This window comes from Engraulis encrasicolus, chromosome 10 (genome assembly GCF_034702125.1).
Source record: "Engraulis encrasicolus isolate BLACKSEA-1 chromosome 10, IST_EnEncr_1.0, whole genome shotgun sequence".
Classification (NCBI taxonomy): domain Eukaryota; kingdom Metazoa; phylum Chordata; class Actinopteri; order Clupeiformes; family Engraulidae; genus Engraulis; species Engraulis encrasicolus.
In genome coordinates, this window is record NC_085866.1 from 25,200,801 (window position 1) to 25,220,800 (window position 20,000).

At 45.3% G+C, this 20,000-nt stretch overlaps 1 protein-coding gene across 4 annotated transcripts in view; it reads right to left on the reverse strand.

The window, feature by feature from the left end:
* Positions 1 to 20,000, reverse strand: part of pax7b (paired box 7b) — a 100,638-nt gene that overhangs the window by 44,386 nt on the left and 36,252 nt on the right. For all 4 annotated transcript variants that reach the window (XM_063208461.1, XM_063208459.1, XM_063208460.1 and 1 more), the window contains exons 6-7: positions 6,258 to 6,423; positions 5,268 to 5,467 (exon numbers count right to left, since the gene is read on the reverse strand). In XM_063208461.1, coding sequence (XP_063064531.1) covers positions 5,268 to 5,467; positions 6,258 to 6,423 — 366 coding nt within the window. The remainder of the gene's footprint in view (positions 1 to 5,267; positions 5,468 to 6,257; positions 6,424 to 20,000) is intronic.

Sequence of the window (20,000 nt, forward strand, 5' to 3'; positions counted from 1 at the left end):
AAAAATAATTAGTGGGGGCCCGTAATATGTGGGGCACTGGTGACTTGTTCCCCCTTTACACTCCTATTTCGACGTCCCTGGTTTGGAGTATTTGGGGTAGAGGTGAGGGGTGAGGGGGTGGTGGAAGAGCCTTTGGGAAGTGGGAGGAGAAGAGAAGATGAGGTGGTAGGCAGAGGGGATATAGCTGGGAGAGGCTCTTCATTTACACTGATGGAATGCCTGCATCCAATACCCACAGCCAGGCACACAGGCGATGCACACACACTAGCACAGGTAGTGCTTTTAAGGAAAAGAGAGAGAGACGAGAGAGAGACGAGAGAGAGGGGAGAGAATGAAAAAGAGAGAGGAAGAACAAGAAAGAGAGAGAGACAGTCACAAAGAGAGAAAGGGACAGAGAGGAAGAACAAGAGAGAGAGAGAGAGAGAGAGAGAAATGAGAGAATGAAAAGGAGAGAGGAAGAATGAGAAAGAGAAAGAGACAAAGACGGAGAGAAAAACTGACACCAGCTCATTTCATTTTTTTCTGTGAATACTCAAGTTGAAACTCTGAAAAGGGAAAAAAAATATTATGACGGAATAAAAATAAAACAAAATAATTAACACATTATAACCATAGCTAATTCTACTTCAACTGCTACCCCCATCCAGCGTGGGTTAAATAGATGTCTCGTGAATTTAATACATTTGTGGGAAATGTGACATATTTTTTTGATCTGTTAGTACGTTGACATGTTTTGATTGAAAAAATGCAAAGATCTAATGTTTAATCTTTAATATTTAAATTACAAAAAATGTGTTCCTTAATAGAAAAATCGTCATGTACAATGGTACATGTGGTTTGAATGTGGGTACCATAATCCGTAATGTAAAACAGGAGAGAACTGCTATTTTATCTTTTCTCTATTTCTACCCACCACCACCACCACCCTTCTCTCTCTCTCTCTCTCTCTCTCTCTCTCTCTCTCTCTCTCTCTCTCTCTCTCTCTCTCTCTCTCTCTCTCTCTCTCTCTCTCTCTCTCTCTGAAATCGAGAGCAAGACGCGCTTGTGTAGCGAGCGACTGAATAGTCACATTATTAATGATAATAAGAAAGCCAAGCACAGTGCTGATATTTATTCAGGTTTCTGGGGAAGAGCATTAGCTCTTAAAGCCCGTCCTCTGTGATGAACAATCAAGCATGCTGAGAAACGCCCGTGTTATCCCCCCAACTCGCCACTACAAGAGAAAATCTCTTTTTTGTCATCAAATCCCTAATTCTTTCTTCTTTACAGAAGAAAAAAAGAGTAATACCGCTCTCCAATCTGCTTTGAGAAATATTTGAAGAAGAAAAAGAGGGAAAGGGAAAAAAAATGTGTGTGAGCGAGGGGGTAATTGTGGACAAATGCAGCATTGAATTTCATTTTCAACTCCGTATACACCATTTCAATCTTATTTTCTGCTTGTTAGGCAGATCTTGTTGCTTGGGGTGGGCAGGAGTGCCCAGTATGGCTGGGTAATTGCGTATAATTTCCTCTTCACCAGTGATTTGCATCAATATCAGTCATTTTTCTATTCTTTGGCATTTAGGAAATCAACCCCGACCAGAAAGTCCCATTTTAAATGGTATTGTTCGAGGCAGCAGAGAGAGGATAACATTCACAATCACGATGAACGCCGTGCCATCGCCACACACACACACACACACACACACACACACACACACACACACACACACACACACACACACACACACACACACACACACACACACACACAAACACACACACACACACACACACACACACACACACACACACACACACACACACACACACACACACACACACACACACCAAACGAAACAAAACCAAACCAAACCAAACCAAACCAAGTAACGAATTAACCACAAGCATTGCTCTATCCTCCATGCCACCCCATCAAGTCAACCACCATGCTTGCGTGGCAAAAAAAATCACCCATTCACTATGGCACTATATAACATGGTTATGATTATTAATGTACATACAATATGGACCACTTATTTTTTCCCGTTTCATGTGTAAATATCATGCAACTTCTATGACACTTCCAATGTGTTTTGAGGTAGACATTGCAAGGAGCAGCAGTGTTGCCAGATGGAAAATGCTGAATTATCGAACCAAAACCTCAAAATTATCGTTTTTAGGGGCTTTTTGAGATGAATTTATCGTACAAGACCCAAATTGTTGTTTAAAGGCATCTAAATGAACTGAATGACAGCTCTGAAATTATTGTACATCATGTTTTTTTGATTGTACAGAGGACAATATGGACAGAATTATGGTACAAATAGGATAATTATCGTACATCTGGCAATACTGAGGAGCAGTCATGGTGCAGTCAAGGAACCATGGTACAAAACCAGTGGCTCCTACTGGAGTCTATATCATTCACAATAATGTATTATTATATCATACAGGATGAGTGTTACATTGTTCTGCACAACACTGAGAATGAATGAGCATTTCATTTCTTTCTTGTTGTTTTTTTCTGTCACACCAATTAGAGGAATGAGCGGATGAGGTCACACAGCTTTAACATCTATCTATCTTCCAGACTTCTGGTGAAGTGCTTTAAAGAAGGGAGGAGTTTTTTTTTTTAACGGCGTTGCTAAAGTCCCTGTTAATAATATATATCCGATGGTGCTGAAAGGCTTAAGCACCACAGAGCCAACTCACTCACCAAACCTCATGCAACAGTAGTAAAGCATTGTATATTATCTTACATAACATTACTGTATTACTTTATTTCCATAAAACCATCTGGACCCAGTGTGCCGTGCAAGACAATTACAGGGCCTATCTATCCCCTCATTAGGCTAATCAGCTGATTGTTTCTTCCTCTTCAGCTTATTATGGGATAGAAGACAGCTCTCTGTAGGACAGCCGTCACTACGGCAACTCCCATTCCAAATTTAAGTGGCTAGAGTAAACTGAAGTTGCTCAGCGTACTTCATTTAATTGGACTGACTACAAATAAATGGGTGATTAGAAAAAAAAAACTCCTTTGTGCACAACTCACACACCACAAGAGAGCATCCTCACGTTAAAATCACTTCTGAAGCGCACAGCGCACACCACACCAGCTCTCACTCGAGAAAATCTTCTGAATCACTAAGAGCTCACTCTACAGCACTCACTGAGAAGAAAGACTTGTGCTTCTAGCATGACATCACACAGCCCAAGGACACAGCGCAATCACCCTCATGGCCACCCCAACCCTGCCCCTGCCCACAGACCTAAGAGAACTAATGGCCAGACTTTCATCTCTGTGTCCCTTTAGTTTTTTGTACTAGGGCCTGGCACAGCCAGAGTCCAGGGGAGCTGGGTAAGGCAGGCAGTTGCATTTGTACAGCCCAATATCAAAAGAAAAAAAGAAAGAGGATTGATAGACGAGGACCAAACAGAAAAGAGAAACCACAGAAGAACAATCCAGAACTAAGGGAGACAAACAGAGAGAGAGAGAGAGAGAGAGAGAGAGAGAGAGAGAGAGAGAGAGAGAGGGAGAGAGAGAGAGAGAGAGAGAGAGAGAGAGAGACTAGAACCAGGAAAGTGGAGAACCAAAGCAGAACAGAATGTCTAGAACAGGGAAACACAAACCTGGGGTGCGTTTCCGCAATGTTAGCTTTGAACTACAGATGTACTTTGTAGTTATCTACTTACTTCAAGGCAAAATCCGTGCATTTCTCGAAACCTTACTATTCCCACAGTAAGCCCAAAGTAGTGCGGCTACTTTCCTAAGTCCACACCGCTACTTACTTTCTTGGCATTGCAGTGCGTGACCAAAGAAGCAACAAGAGATAAGCATGATTGCTGAGTCATGATTCAGCTGTTTCCTCCTAAATTCAGTGCGTGAAGTAGAAAGCAATAGTGTACAACCACCACCAGCACATTTGATTGGATGTCACGACACCGTGACTCCGCTGTTTCCTCCACAACACACCTTGTAATTTCTTTGTGAAAAAACACGGCCGTGGCATTACAATCAGACACCGTCCGCACCAATAATGCAGTATTATCTGCATGCCGATTGGATTTCGTTTCATTCCGAGGTGTAATTTGTAAAATATTTGGACAATAAAGTTGTGGTTACTCCCAGAAAATCGCCTGTTGAAGTGTCATATTCCTAATTTTTTTTCGCGCGGATTTCATTACATAGCCTAGTGGTATTCACGCTTGCATCCCAATGAGAAAACAGAAGCCACGCCGGTTCGAATCCACATGGTTGCAGTGCCACAATCTTGGAAATATCTGACAGAAATAGATCATTTATGTTGTGCATTACCAACACACACGTGCAGCCAAGGGAAAATGTGTTACACTGTAGGGTCCAAAACACGATTTCACGAGTTGTTGTCAACATGCTGCACACTGGTTTCGAACCCGCGTGGCTCGCGTCTTCCCATTGATAGGCAAGCGTAAATACCCCTAGGCTATGAAATGAAATTCGCGCCAAAAATATTTAAGTACTTGACACGTAAGCCAGTGCATTTCCGGGAGTAACCAATACTTTCTTATCTAAATATTTCACAAATTACACATCGAAATGAGACGCAATTCAATCGGTATACAGCTAAAAGTATATTATAAGTGTGGGATTCATCAGATTCCAAGGATATGACATTTTTTTTTCACGAACAAATGACATGACGTGAATTTGTGTTCTGAACACTCTCGCTGTATCATCACTTTGTGTGCATGTCGATTGATTTTCATCGCTTTTGCACCACAGGATTAAAAGATATTGACACATTTGTGGTCAAATATGTACTACAAGTTTAGCTAATGGGTGGAGTCACACTCTGAAGTAGACTAGCGCTGTGTGTTACTTGGGGTGGCTGAGGTGATGTCTGGACTCAATGGATCTACTCAAGCTGTACTTCAACTTCACTGTCGAGATACGGATAGGAGGCGCCTCACTTTCAAAGTCACCACTACTTCAGAGTGCACATTACTCCAAGCAGTAGTTACTTCGTGTGCTAACGTTCGAGACACAGGAGTTAGCAACTTTTATAGTATCTACTCTGCAAAGTTGCTAACCGACTAGCTACTTCGCCTTTGAGAAATCTACCCCAGAGCAGGGGAGGGGGTAGGAGTGGCACTTTCTCCCTCAGCACTGCCCCCTACTGACCTGTGGTGACAGGGGTTCATGTGGTGTGTGTGTGTGTGTGTGTGTGTGTGTGTGTGTGTGTGTGTGTGTGTGTGTGTGTGTGTGTGTGTGTGTGTGTGTGTGTGTGTGTTTAGAGCCTGACCTGTGGCGAGAGGCCGTTGCTGACAGGGTTCATGTGTTGGCTGGAGGCGGTGGGGCTCATGAAGGTGTCCGAGTAGCTGGAGAAACCGTGCCGATTGGCTGACGAGAGGCCGTAGGCGGAGCTGCCGTCGCCTGACAAGCCGCCCTGGTGCATGGTGGATGGGGGCAGGGGCTGCGGCCGGTGCACTGTACCTGTGCCATCTGGGGTGAGGAGAAGAGAAGAGAAGAGAAGAGAAGAGAAGAGAAGAGAAGAGAAGAGAAGAGAAGAGAAGACAAGAGAAGACAAGAGAAGACAAGAGAAGACAAGAGACAAGAAGTTGGGGTTGTTAAGAGAGAATGTCCATGCTACACAAGTATTTGTGGGACACCAGTGTATTCCCCAAAATGCCTAATGATAGCTATGGCTGAAACAAGATACAAAAATTGATTTCAGATAAGATGAGATAACAGCACAATGCGGTGTAAGACTGTGGTGTAGAGACTGGCGATAATGTGAGATAATGTTAAATCTGATTAGTCCTGAGGGTGCATGTCCAAAACATTGATTTTGATTAATAGTGTAGAAGATAGAAACACCATATGTACCAAAATATTATGATGAGTTTGTGTTTACTTGGAGACCTGCTCGGCGCAATGATGACTAATTTGAAGTCAGAGAACCCATATGTTTGTGCACTGGTGCTGTCACTTAAATGGCAAAAAAGGTCTGAAGATGCTGATATTTCTCTACATCATTTGAAATTATCCATATGCTGATCATCGCCTTCTGCAATGCTGCATCAATGTACATTACAAAGCAGTCATGTCAAGTTACGTAGCATGTGAAAACACACTTGCCCACTTGAGGTTAACATAATTATTTTTAAACAGACGTTTCATTTATTTTCATTTTTATTCTTTGGTGTGTCATTAAATGAGAGAATAGTCTATTACAAGTACAAAAAGTCATTAAACGAGAGGCTAGTTCTGGGTACATAGTTAGCAGGCGTACCTTGTGCTAGCGTAGGGGTGCCGTACGAGGACTCTGGAAGCTGGTACGTTGGCAGCGTGGGCATTCCGGTGGGCGGGAAGCCTCCAGGTAACAGGTGGTTAAAGGCAGCCAGCTGATTGGCTCCTGCCTGCTTGCGCCACCTGGCTCGTCGATTGCTAAACCACACCTGTGGAAGAGCATAGACATCAACATTACTTTCACAGAACTTTCACTTTCACAGAACTTTCACTTTCACTTCCTGCAGAAGGGAGCAAATACATTAAATATCATTTCACGCCTGTAGATGGGCCAAAATATCTTCGGTATTACTTTCTGTAGATGGGAAAGATGTATTAACCCTTCCATGTACACATTTGTGAACTGATAAGAAATATTTAAAAATACCTACGCATTTTTTTATGCTTTGCTATTAGCAACTTCCAAGCTAAGGCAGAAATGGACAACAATTGAATCCAGAACCTCTCAAGGGCTTCAAGAAAGCACCCTTAACACTTTGTCACTTTGTAGCTTTGTCCCAGCAGCTCAACATTGTGTACACACTTGATCCACTTTTCTATACGTTTAACAGGCCATGATGAGATGTCCTCAAACAAGGCGAGATGGGCTCTTTTTGGGGGGGAAACGCATGCACTTTGCACTTAAAACACATTTCAAAGGGCCCCCATTCAACCCCATGCCTCTGTCTCCTCACCCAACCCCTCACCCACCACCACCACCAACCCTCAGAAAAGAAAAGAGAAAACAGTCCTGCCAATAGGAAGGCTGTATTTCACTCGGGCCAAGCCAAGGGCCCAGGTTCTTGTGCATGCAAAACAGTGAGTGACATTGATGTATGCCTCGGAGGAGCAATTCTTCAGTTCTTAATGCACTGTCAGTGCAGTTAATCTACTGTTGTTTTTCAAATGGCCCGGGCCTTTGTGAGGGTCAGTGAGAAAGGGGGACAATGGCCTTTCAGTGGCTCGCGGCACAAAGAGGGGGCGTCCCTTTTTAAGCAGCTTCTTTCAGAGTTACGCTTTCAGCCTGGGCATTGATCAAGGGACAGCAAAGAAACGTATACACACACTCACACTCACTATGCACACACTACACACACACACACACACACACACACACACACACACACACACACACACACACACACACACACACACACACACACACACACACACACACACACACACACACACACACACACTCAAAACACACACACACACACGCACACGCACACGCACACGCACACGCACACGCACACAGACACAAACACACACACACACACACACACACACACACACACACACACACACACACACACACACACACTGAAAACACACACTCTTTTTTTTCTCCCACTCTCCCTCTCATCCATTCTTATGCTGTCGTGCTTTATGTACACAATGTGATTGTGTGAAGTTCTCTATTGGTTCAGCGAGAGGTATATATTCCACGTTATGAGCCTTTTCTTGCGTGAATCGACGCATAGCAAAGAACGACAGCTTACCGTATAAGTATCTCAGTGTCATATCTTTGAAGGACTTTGTTTTTAGTGAAGTTAACTAAATTGCAGATACAGTATGTACTTGCATGAGTTTCAAGGCAAATCAAATAAAGAATAAAAACGTACACAGGAATAAATGTACACAATGTGCTAATTATCTGTTAATTTTACCTTGCCTGCACCTGAACTCCTGTGCAATAAAAAAAAATATCAATCAATCAAATGGTAAAACAATCATTCAGATTTTTATGAAAAGCATCATGGCTGGAGCGTTCAACACCTAAATCCTAAAGCAGTGCATGGCAAGATGGTATGGTAGCAGTGGTGTAGTCTATGTAGAACGCAGGTATAGGCCTACACAGTATACCCACTTCAAAATTTCAGGGATTTCAGTATGCCCACCTAAAATTGATTGATCCATTATTTAGAATACCTCAACAGTATACCCATTTCAAAAAATTAAATGTGCAAATATACCCACTACGAGAAAGCAGACTACACCACTGTGTGGTAGGCTATAGTACGTAGTGGTGCGTTGACCTGTGTAGCAGTGGCCTGCTGTGAGGGGTGATTGTGTGGGTGCGCTTCACGCCGAGAGGGTCCGGGTCACACCCGAGCGATTACCCCACTCCCAACCTCTCCCTCCCGGGTCGGCAAAACCCAATACAAATTACAAAGACAATCCAGCAGGCACAAATTAGTGTTATTAACTCGGTGGGGTTCTAATTGCAGTTTTAGTGTGTCTAGTGTGTGTGGAGAAGCATCCAAAATTGGACTATAGCGTGCAAGTGCGCGTGTGTCCGTGCGTGCATGTGTGTGTATAAGGGAGTGTAAATTAGTGTGTTTTGTGCACACGTAAGCATGTGCGTGCATATTTATTTATAAATTGATAGTCTGTCCTTGTACTTGTTCTTGTACATAAATACACCTCTCCACTCAGAGAGGTGTCGCCACTTCCTCTGTTTCCTCTTTACTTGCCACCGTTCCAGAGGTGCTAGCGCCCCCATTTCGGGTCATATTTTGTTCATGAATTTAGCTCCTTTCTGGCGGATTTTTGCTTCTAAACAGAAAAAAAGTGTTCCTATGTGCTGTGGTATATAGTAATAGCTGTGCATTTCGAGGAGGCTACAACTGGCATAGGCTCAGAAACATCCATCTGGCCCTGTAGCCCAAATTCTCTTCAGAGGCCTCAGCACAAAAAAAGCGGGCCAGGGCAGGATGCCTGGCTTTGGGGAGGCGGGAGCGAGGTAGGGGAGAAAGAGATGGTGGGTGGGGGAGGGCAGAGGGATTGAGACAGGGAGAGGGAGAGGGGTTGGACAGGGTGAGGGGTAGAGAGAGGACAGAGGATGAGAGAAAGAGAGGGGGAGAGAGAGAGAGGGAGATAGAAGGAGATCACGAGAGAGAGAGGGAGAAGGAGAGAGAGGGGGATATAAAAAGAAGGACACAGTATGAGAGAGAAGGGGGATGAGAGAGAAATACAGATAGAAGACAGAGAGCAAGGGATGCATTGGAGAGAAAAGGAGTGAGGGTGCGTGTGTGCCAGTGAGCGAAGGAGAGAGAGGATGAGAGAGAGAAAGAGAGAAAAAATACAGATAGAATAAAGTGAGCAAGGGATGGAGAGAAGAGAAAAGGAGTGTGGCTGTGTGTGAGCTTGTGAGCGAGAGAGGGAGAGCATTAGAGGAAGAGAGAAATACAGATAGAAGAAAGAAAGCAATAAAGAGAGCAAGAGCAAGGGATGGAGAGAAGAGTAAAGGAGTGAGGGTACGTGTGAGCGTGTGAGCAATGGATGGAGAGGACAGGAGAGAGGGAGAGCGAGTGAGGGAGAGCATTAGGGGGAGCGTGGTTCTCCTGGTTAAGAGTGGGGGCTGAGCACTTCCCAGCGCTGCCGGCTTTTCCCCCAGTAAGAGGCTTGAGGTCTGAGAGGCAGGAACAGCTGCATGGACTTTATGCTCTGCACTAACACACACACCCCTCTCTCTCTCTCTCCCTCTCTCTCGCTCTCTCTCTCTCTCTCTCTCTCTCTCTCTCTCTCTCTCTCTCTCTCTCTCTCTCTCTCTCTCTCTCTCTCTCTCTCTCTCTCTCTCTCTCTCTCTCTCTCTCTCTCTCTCTCTCTTGATAGCTCTCTCTGTCTCCCTCCTTCTCTCTGCATCTTTGCCACCCTCTCTCTCTCTCTCTCCCTCTCCCTCTCTCTCTCTCTTTCTTTCTCTTTCTTTCTCAGCTCTCTCTTTATAGCTCTCTCTGTCTCCCTCCTTCTCTCTGCATCTTTGCCACCCTCTCTCTCTCTCTCTCCCTCTCTCTCTCTCTTTCTTTCTCTTTCTTTCTCAGCTCTCTCTGTCTCCCTCCTTCTCTCTGCATCTCTTCCCCTCTCCCTCTCAATTTCAGTCCTTCTCTCTGTCTCTTTCTCTCTTTCAATCTCGTTCAGTCTTGCTCTCTGTCTTTCTCTCTGTCACTCTCTCTCTATTTCAATCTCTCTCTGCCAGCTAGTGTCTCTGCCTTTCTCAACCCCCCTGCACGCACGCACGCACGCACGCACGCACGCACGCACGCACGCACGCACGCACGCACGCACGCACGCACGCACGCACGCACGTACACACGCACACATACATGCACAGTATCCCACACACTTCCCCTCTCTCTTTCTCTCAGTCTGTCTTTCTCACTCTCTCGCTCGCTCTCTCTCTGGGGCCGCGGTAGCAAAGTCACCTTGGAACAGGGATTTTCTCTCGCCAGCTTTGCTCTAATTCCTCCCTGAGAAGGACACATGTCAAATCGCAGCCAGAGAGCAGAGGAGACTGGAGCAGAGTAGAGTAGAGTAGAGTAGAGTAGAGTAGAGTAGAGTAGAGTAGAGTAGAGTAGAGTAGAGTAGAGTAGAGTAGAGTAGAGTAGAGTAGAGTAGAGTAGAGTAGAGTAGACACTGTGTAGTAGAGTAGAGTAGAGTAGAGTAGAGTAGAGTAGAGTAGAGTAGAGTAGAGTAGAGTAGAGTAGAGTAGAGTAGAGTAGAGTAGAGTAGAGTAGACACTGTGTAGTAGTGTGCACAGCATCTAGTGCTGGACTGGTAATCTGGCATGCAGGTCGTTTTCCTGGTGGGCTGAAAGTCCTCAGGGGCTGATGCTCTTGTTTTTTGTTTGTTTATTCGTTAGTTAGTTGGGTTTTTTAACGTAGTTTACTTTTTTACTTACTTTACTTTTTACTTACAGATCAACTTAGATGGGGCAGCCTATTTGTCTATCCTTAATATAGACAATGGACTGAGCTAATCATCATCATAATATTATAGAAAAGCAGGGGCCTGTGTGAGGGGCTGAACTATGCCAAACATGCCTGGGATGTTTTTCGATCTCAGTCCAGCCCTGACTGCATATACCAAGCACAGACGTTGGATCATGAGCGGGTTTTGGGTAGTGAGTGGGGGTTAGTAGGCACAGTGGCACTGCAAATCGTCCCTTTGGAATGTGAGGAGGACGTCTCAGTGATAAAATTGTTACAGTACTTGATCGCGACATTAGCGGGACTACCTGTGCTGCCGCACCTGCACAGCGAATTGAGCCGGCCTAACAGGACAGGAGAACACGAAGCAGGAGAGATAAGAAAGGGACACAGAGGGAAGAGAGAGGAGGGAAGGAAATGAGAGGAGAGGAAGGAAATAAAAGGAGAGAAGATAGGAGAGGAAGAGAAGAGAAGAGAAGAGAAGAGAAGAGAAGAGAAGAGAAGAGAAGAGAAGAGAAGAGAAGAGAAGAGAAGAGAAGAGAAGAGAAGAGAAGAGAAGAGAGCAGAAGAGAAGAGAAGAGAAGAGAAGAGAAGAGAAGAGAAGAGAAGAGAAGAGAAGAGAAGAGAAGAGAAGAGAAGAGAAGAGAAGAGAAGAGAAGAGACGAGACGAGACGAGACGAGACGAGACGAGACGAGACGAGACAAAAGAAAGCAAAAGGGAAGAAAGGAAAAGGTAAAGGAAATGAAAGGACAAAGGAGCGACAGACCAATGTAAAGCAAAAAAAAAGTAATAGTTGACTGCGGCACATTCCAAAGAGAAGATGGGAAGAGAACAGCTGAGGAGTAGCTCAAATAGAATCTTTTTTTCTTCTCTCTCTCTCTCTCTCTCTCTCTCTCTCTCTCTCTCTCTCTCTCTCTCTCTCTCTCTCTCTCTCTCTCTCTCTCTCTCTCTCTCTCTCTCTCTCTCTCTCTCTCTCTCTCTTGCTCTCTCTTTTTTTTCTGCCTTCCGGAGCCTTCCACTCCTCCTCATATAATATCAATCACCCAGGCCCTATCAATCCTGCTCTGTCTGTTCAGCCTGGTGACGGCAACTATATGTCTTCCTAGGATTACCACAGCAGCTAAAACACACTCTGATGGGGGATGGAGGATGGAGGATGGAGGATGGGGGTGGTGGTGGTGGTGGCGAGGGTGATGGTGAGGATAGAGGCCGAATACGGAGCATGAGGTTGGGGTTGCGGTCGGTCGGGGTTGTAGGAGGAGGAGGGGGTGGAGGGGGTGGAGGAGCGAGGGAGGCTGGACGGTGCGGGGCGATGAGGAGTAAAGCCTGGATAACGTGATTGAATTTCACAGCAAAAAAGTAGAACATAACGGTGGCTGAGAGGCGTAAAAAAGCCTGACATCAATCTGGCCACGGACAGCCACATGGACAGCCACATGGACACAGCCACATGGAGAGCCAGAGAGAGCCAGAGAGAGCCAGGTCAGAGGGGAGCCGGGCAGGGTGCTAGGGTGCCCCATGAGAGGGGGAGGCTTTGCAGGTCGGTCCCGTGGGGATAACCTGCTGGACACTTCACTGGGTGCATGGTGTGAGACCCACACATGTGCACACACGCACGCACACACACACACACACACACACACACACACACACACACACACACACACACACACACACACACACACACACACACACACACACACACACACACACACACACACACACACACACACACAGAAATAACCATGGGATTTTAGGGCTGCTCTTGTCTCTGGGTTCGGGGCGAGGTTGACCAAAGGTCCTATGGACGCACAAACACGTTTGTCACTGAATCAGCAAATGTGTCCCTGAGTGTGTGTTTGTGAAATATGTATCTCTTATGTCTGAAATGTAAAACTGTGTCTGGCTGGTTGTCTGTGTGTGTCTGCGTGTGTCTGTGTGTGCCTGTGTGCGTGCGTGCGTGCGTCTGTCTGTCTCTCTGTCTGTCTGTGCGTGCAAACGAGTGAGCATGTCTGCATGCGTGTGTGTGTGTGTGTGTGGGGGGGGGGTGTGTGTGTGTGTGTAAGCTAAAAACCATGGACAGTACAGTTTTACTGCAGCCAGATGTTGTGGATGGATTGGGTAACCCTGCACGCACAGATGCATGCTCCCATTTCCACAGGCTCCTCTTCTTCACTCGTCCAGGCTCTGCTCTGGTTCATAATGTCTTGTTAGGAGACACGAGGAGGAGCAGAAGACTATTGAGTCCAGACTTTTTTTTCCCAAAATTCGTTGAATAGTCTAACACTTCAAGACCTCGCAGGCGGCTGTGTGATTTGAAGACCTCAAGACTTTTAGACATCAACACCTGTGACCCTCCAGTCTTTCCTGCATGCAATGACAAGGTCAACAGACCTACTGTGCGTCTTTTGCAAACCCTCAAAAAAGCTAACCGGTTTCCGATTGATGGACCGACCAACAGACTGACCGACTGCTCTGAACTAAAAAAAAAAACGGATGAGAGTGTAGGCTATAGAACGCAAACAATTCATTCAAAAGAAAAAAGAAAGCAAGACGCAGACTTTATCTTGCCTCAAGCACCAACAATCCTACAGGTAGGCTGTTTACCAGTGGCGTCTCAATGCTAATTAAAGTACCTGGATATGGGGAATGGGGAACTGGGAAGGGATGGATGGATGGCTGCTTGGCTGGATTAGCTTGATACGTATCAGACAGTCTGAGAGAGATGATTCATTTCAATTCCAATAAGAAATCATTTTCCAATCACTTTAAACCAGTGTGGGTGCCGCGATGTGATGTGCTGCACCACATACCCGACTGTCTCCGAGATCTATACGGCAAATCCAATTTGTTCCCTCGCAAAACACACTGAAAAAAACAACAAATGACTCGAAGGAATGGCTCTTACTTTTATGCTAATATTGAGCCATGCCACAATGCCGTTGCATTGTGCCCATAGTTTTTGTTTTGTATTCTGTGTGTGTGCGTCTTTCTTCCTCTCGAATGAAGAAAGCAGGTTGAAACGTTTAAAGGAGAAAGGAGGAGAAAAAAAGTGTTCCCAGAATAGAGAGCGGCATAATACATGTTTTGCTGTCTGCCACAATCAGTGTTTTCTTTTTCTGTTCTTGCTTCCCCTTCAGCAACGTTAGGACACAAAAGCCGGTACCCATCGCAGAAGGGAGCAGCAGCATCATCCATCTAAGTGAGGAGGAGATGACACCCACACGGGAGGGAGATGTGGCGTCTGCTGAGAGCGATAACCAAACGCTAAAAAGGCTCTCCGCCGCTCCGCTCGTGCTCCATGGGGGTATACCGTCCCACAATACTGCTCTAATTTACAGGTTCCTCGTATAGCCCTGATTCTTGAGAAAGAGGCTAAAACTGGTTTTAACTTTGAAATAAAAAAGTATACAGTATAGCTGGAACATGTTTTTCCCAAACTTTCAAGAATCCATGTGATCATCTCTTTTTGTTGCTTGGTTACCCCCACCGCTGCCCAAACCACTTCTGGTGTGCATCGATGCCACAGACAAGAGCAACTTGTCACATCATTCGTTGGAGTTTTTCTTCTTCTTCTACATGTTGTCAGTCAGCTGTCTTCATCTCTGTGGGATTTGGGGTGAATTATGGGCCTTGAGTGTGAGATGTGAGTGTTTAGTGTGTCTCTGCATTCTGGTAGCCAAGGAAACCAGAGTTCCCTGACTCCAGGAAAGAAGTGAATGGACAGGTAGTCAAGTCTATTCAGTCACCCCCCCAACCACCCACCCCCAACACATACATACACACACACGCAGACACACACACACACACACACACACACACACACACACACACACACACACACACACACACACACACACACACACACACACACACACACACACACACACACACACATACACACACACACACGCACGCCCACACACGCACACACACACACACACACACACACACACACACACACACACACACACACACACACACCTGGAATTAGAGTATGAGACCTCTGGGGGCATCTAGACTTGCCGTCGGAGCTGATATGGATCAGTTCCTGTTCCCCATCAGGGAGGACCATAAAACAGCTGAGGAGGTATGGAGGGATAGGAGGATAAAGGGAGAGAGAGAGAGAGAGAGAGAGAGAGAGAGAGAGAGAGAGAGAGAGAGAGAGAGAGAGAGAGAGAGAGAGATACAGAGAGAGGGAGAGTAAGGAGAGAGAGAGAGAAAAAGAAAGAGAGAGAGAGCGAGAGAGCGAGAGAGGAGTAAGGAGTAAGGAGAGTGAGATTGATGGAGAGAGATAGAGAGACACAGAGTCAGAAGGATGGAAGGAAGCAGGGAAAGAAAGAGAAAGGGGAAAGGAGGGAAAGAGATATGGGTTGGTTGATAAGAAAAGTGGGAAGGAAAGGAAGCAGAGAGAGAGAGAGAGAGAGAGAGAGAGAGAGAGAGAGAGAGAGAGAGAGAGAGATAAAGAGAGTTGGGGTTGTAAGGTAGATGTAAGATGTAATCAGGACCCGCTAATGGAGACAAATGGAGGGGATCTGCAGCGGGGTCCCTCATAAAGCCCGCCGACAAATAACATTGTCACTCACAATTACCCTCAGGCAACTGAGTGGACTACCGCACTGCTGCCGGTGAGAGGTCCTACTACAAGTACAACTGCGGGCGACATGCAGTTCTACACCTGGAGCGACGAGGCGGTTATGCGGCCCATTAAATTCGAGGCAAATAAATGTGTCTGCTCCAATGTCCTCTGATAGTTTATCATGCTGAGGTACTATGTTCAGGGAAGGGTGGATTGGATGGATTAAGGATGATTGGATTGGACAAGACAAACTAATGTTACACTCCTACTTGACCAGGGATTGTGTTTGTCTTTGTACTCAAATCAGTGATTTTCTTTTGTCTCTGATCTGTGTCACTCAGTCTGTCACATTCGCTCTCTATCTCTCTTCTGAATCAGTTGCTTTCTTTTAGTAAAGTGCCTTGTGTCTTCTCTCTCTCTCTCTCTCTCTCTCTCTCTCTCTCTCTCTCTCTCTCTCTCTCTCTCTCTCTCTCTCTCTCTCTCTCTCTCTCTCTCTCTCTCTCTCTCTTTCTCTTTTTCAACTTTTCTCACTTTCTCTTTTCAAATATTCTCTTTCTCAGTTTCTGTCTCTCGCTTGTTCACTCACTCCCTCCCTCCCCCTCTCCCTCTTCCCTCTCTCCCTCTCCCTCTCCCTCATCCCTCTCTCCCTCTCCCTGACATCTGGATAGTATGTCAGCGTGCAGCTGCGCTCAAGTGGGTTGACACCGAGGCCATGGGGTCTGCCAAAAGCCAAGAGGGTCAGACACCTTCCCCTCCACCAAAGCAATGATCGCAGCTCACTGGCATCTGCCCCCACGGCTCCAGTTCCCTCTCTCACTTGCTCACTGCTGCCCCACACATACACACACGCAAACGCGCATGCGCGCGCACACACACACACACACACACACATACACACACACACACACACACACACACACACACACACACACACACACACACACACACACACACACATGCACACACACTGTACAGTACTTAAACACACACTTACAGACAGAGATGCATACATACAAATATGCTCGCACGCACACACATGCACACATGTACACACATACATACACACACACACACGCATATGCACACAACACTCATGTGCGCACATAGAAACTCATACTGCATGCATGCACACAGATTTACACACGAATGCACACACACACACACATACGCACACAGACGCACTCACACATCACTGTTCACAAAGATCGGCTCAACAAGTATTCCTCCGCAGCCCTCTTTTCAGGGAAACAGAGAAATAAACAACACAAAAATATACAACACTGCGCAAGACGGCACTGCAGTCAAACGGTGATCTGCTCTTCCAACCCTCTCTCATCAGACATCTCTCCTCAACACAAGATTACTGACCACATTCAGAAGGCTCAACTTGATACTAGCCTACAGTACTCTGAAGAACAGAATATACAACAACAAAAAAACAGACAAAAATGAACATATCGTCAAACGATTCAAGACATTTTACCAAGTTTAAGTCAAGAATCGAGCTGCCATGCTCTAATCATTAGAGCCACCTACAATAAGGCGGCCACCTTTAAAACAGACCACACCATCACTAGGTCCCTTGAAAATATAATTGAATTGTATTGCAAATGTAATTTATATCCTTTCTATCGTGTCATATCTCATGTGAAAATGCATAACATTAAAATGATGGCGGCGGCGGGATAAGACCAAACCGCCCTCGAAACATATTCTCCTCCACTGCTCTAATGGCTTACACACACTTGAAGTACTTCGGGCTCCTGCGTGCATGCAATGACATGACATGATGCATCTTGGCACATTGATCACATGACCAGCTGAGGACACTGACTGTTGATAAAAGAATGCAGTCCATGACAAAGCCCTCTGACTTAAGTAAAAGGGGTCCATTTAGTATAAGTCCGTCTACAAGGACAAGTGTCTCTTTGTCTCTGCTAAAGCTGTTCTCGTAAACATTAAATATTGGGGATTCCTTTCAGTAACATAAGAATTAACTCACTGTTTTAATCTCAACTGTTTGGCTACTCCAGTTGGTCAATTCTTCTTAGAAAGCTTCTTTTTTTCCCACCAGACTGACAGGGATTTTTTTTTCCAAATTTAGATGAAGACAACAACAAAATTACGACCACTTCTACAAAACAACCCAGGCCTCTTCACATGATATGTTCCAGTGACAGTATTTACATAAAAAAGATAAATGAGACCCCCCTTTTTTTGGCCTTTTTTGCCTCCGCTGCGTTAATGTGTTTTTTTTCTCCCTTAATGTTTGCACTTGACTTGTCTAATTTGCATCAGTTGCCATAAATACACAAAAGCCTCTCCAAATGCCCCCTTAGGCCCGGCTGAATAGAAAGGGACATTGAGCTGACCCACAGACAAGGCAGCGGCCACAGCAGGCTCTGTCCCCCTGCCAGAAAACACTGGTTCCCTCTGCTAAAACATACAGACGACTCGGGCCATGCACATGGCACAGCCACGGCTTACTCCAGACCTTGTGCTCCTGAAGAGTTGTTGTTTTTGTGTGTGACGGGTTGGTGTGTTTGCGACAAGTGTCAGAGTCTGTGATTGTGTGTGTGTGTGTGTGTGTGTGTGTGTGTGTGTGTGTGTGTGTGTGTGTGTGTGTGTTTGTGTGTGTGTGTGTGTGTGTGTGTGTGTGTGTGTGTGTGTGTGTGTGTGTGTGTGTGTGTGTGTGTGTGTGTGTGTGTGTGTGTGTGTGTGTGTGTGTGTGTGTGTTTGACTGTGCAAAAATAAGATTCTGGCAGCCATTGTCGTCTGTGAGCTGATAACAATCTCTGTCAAACTGTTAATGACTATATGAAAGGACTTTTTTTCTGATGATTGATTGAGTATGTCTGGCGTTTTGAGTGTATACACTGTAAAATATGAATTGGGGACAACCCCACAATGCCCCAAAGGGTCCCAAGATGAATAGTGGAGAACCTGAAAAGGATCTTTATTCTATACGCTGTGTTGCATTCACAACCCTGACCAGACACAGTGCTGTTGTTGGTTGCCTAGCTCAAGCAACGACTTCATGGACCCATTTTTTTTTTTTTGCTTTGCTTTCGTTCTTTCATTCTGTCGTTCTTTCTTTCTCTCTTTTCTCATTCTTTTTCGCTCGTTTTTTTATTATGGGGTCATGATTGATGAATGTTTGCTGGTGAGGCAGGCAGGCAGCAGTGGTGTGGCGTGGAGGCAAGGCTCCCAGGAGAGGGTGAGGGATCCTCTCTGATATGTAGTGAATTTTACAAGGGGAGCGGCGGTGGGCTTGAAAGTGGTGGGAAGAAACGACGCTGGCCAAGAGTTTAAGTGAGAAATCCATCAGGAATGCACTCCCCCCTTTTTTTATCCTTCCCTCCTCTCCTCCACCACCTCCTCTCCTCCATCCTCTCTTCCCCTCTCTCTTCCCTTGCTCGCCACCGAACAGCTGTTGCCATAACTCCACTGTAGTTCTCTTCATTGTTGCAGCCACAACTAGCGGGCCAAGAGGAGCTGTCAAAATATTCTCGGGGAAGAGAGAGAGAGAGAGAGAGACAAGAGGTGGAGTGGAGTGGAGTGGAGACTTCTCGACTTCTTACAGGAACAACTATGGATTTCAAGGAAATAGCTTTCGAATCGCAATATGTTTTGTCGTTATCGTTATATTTACTGTATGGTGGTATACAGTGAAGCATCGACAGTTGATTTGAAGTATTATTTTGAGAGAATATGAGACGAGAGGTGGAGTGGAGCCAAGTGTTCTCTACGTCTTACTGAACAACTATGGATTTCAAGGAAATAGCTTTTGAATCGCAATATGTTTGTCATTACAACTATGTTTACTGTACAACAGTATACAGTATATTGGTAACACCAATAATGATATATGAATTTGTTCGTCCAAAATTGTATGGGGTAGAAAGAAAAAAGAATACGAAAAGAATAAAAAGAATGCAAGAAGTGACATGGAGTGGAAAGTTCTTGATGTCCTATCTTCAATAACTACAGTTTTCTCATTATAACAAGGTTTATATCCGTAGGCTATACAAAGTAGCCTCAACAGCTTATCCAAATCATTGTCAGGGAGTAGGGAACATTTGAAGTAGAGGGGTGTGGAACAACATGGAGCTTTCATCTCTTCAACTTCATCCAACTTCTTCCTGTCTAGTAACTATGGTTTCAACCAAACAATCCTTGAACCGATGTGTGTTTTTTTATCGTTATAAAAATGCTTACGACAGTACACAATGCGTTTATTGGAGATTTATACCAATGTTATGGCCAGTATCAGAGCAGATGAAAGCTAGTTTGGAAGTCCAAGGCCCACTGGGAGAAGTACATCATAATAGTCCTGGCGAATGTTTTTTCCCCCCTTCTTCTTTTTATGCATGTCCACTTAACCACAGTCACACAGTATGCGTTCGGCGAGCAGGAAACCAAGCCAGGCTTTGGACAGATGGGTTAAGATTGATGGCG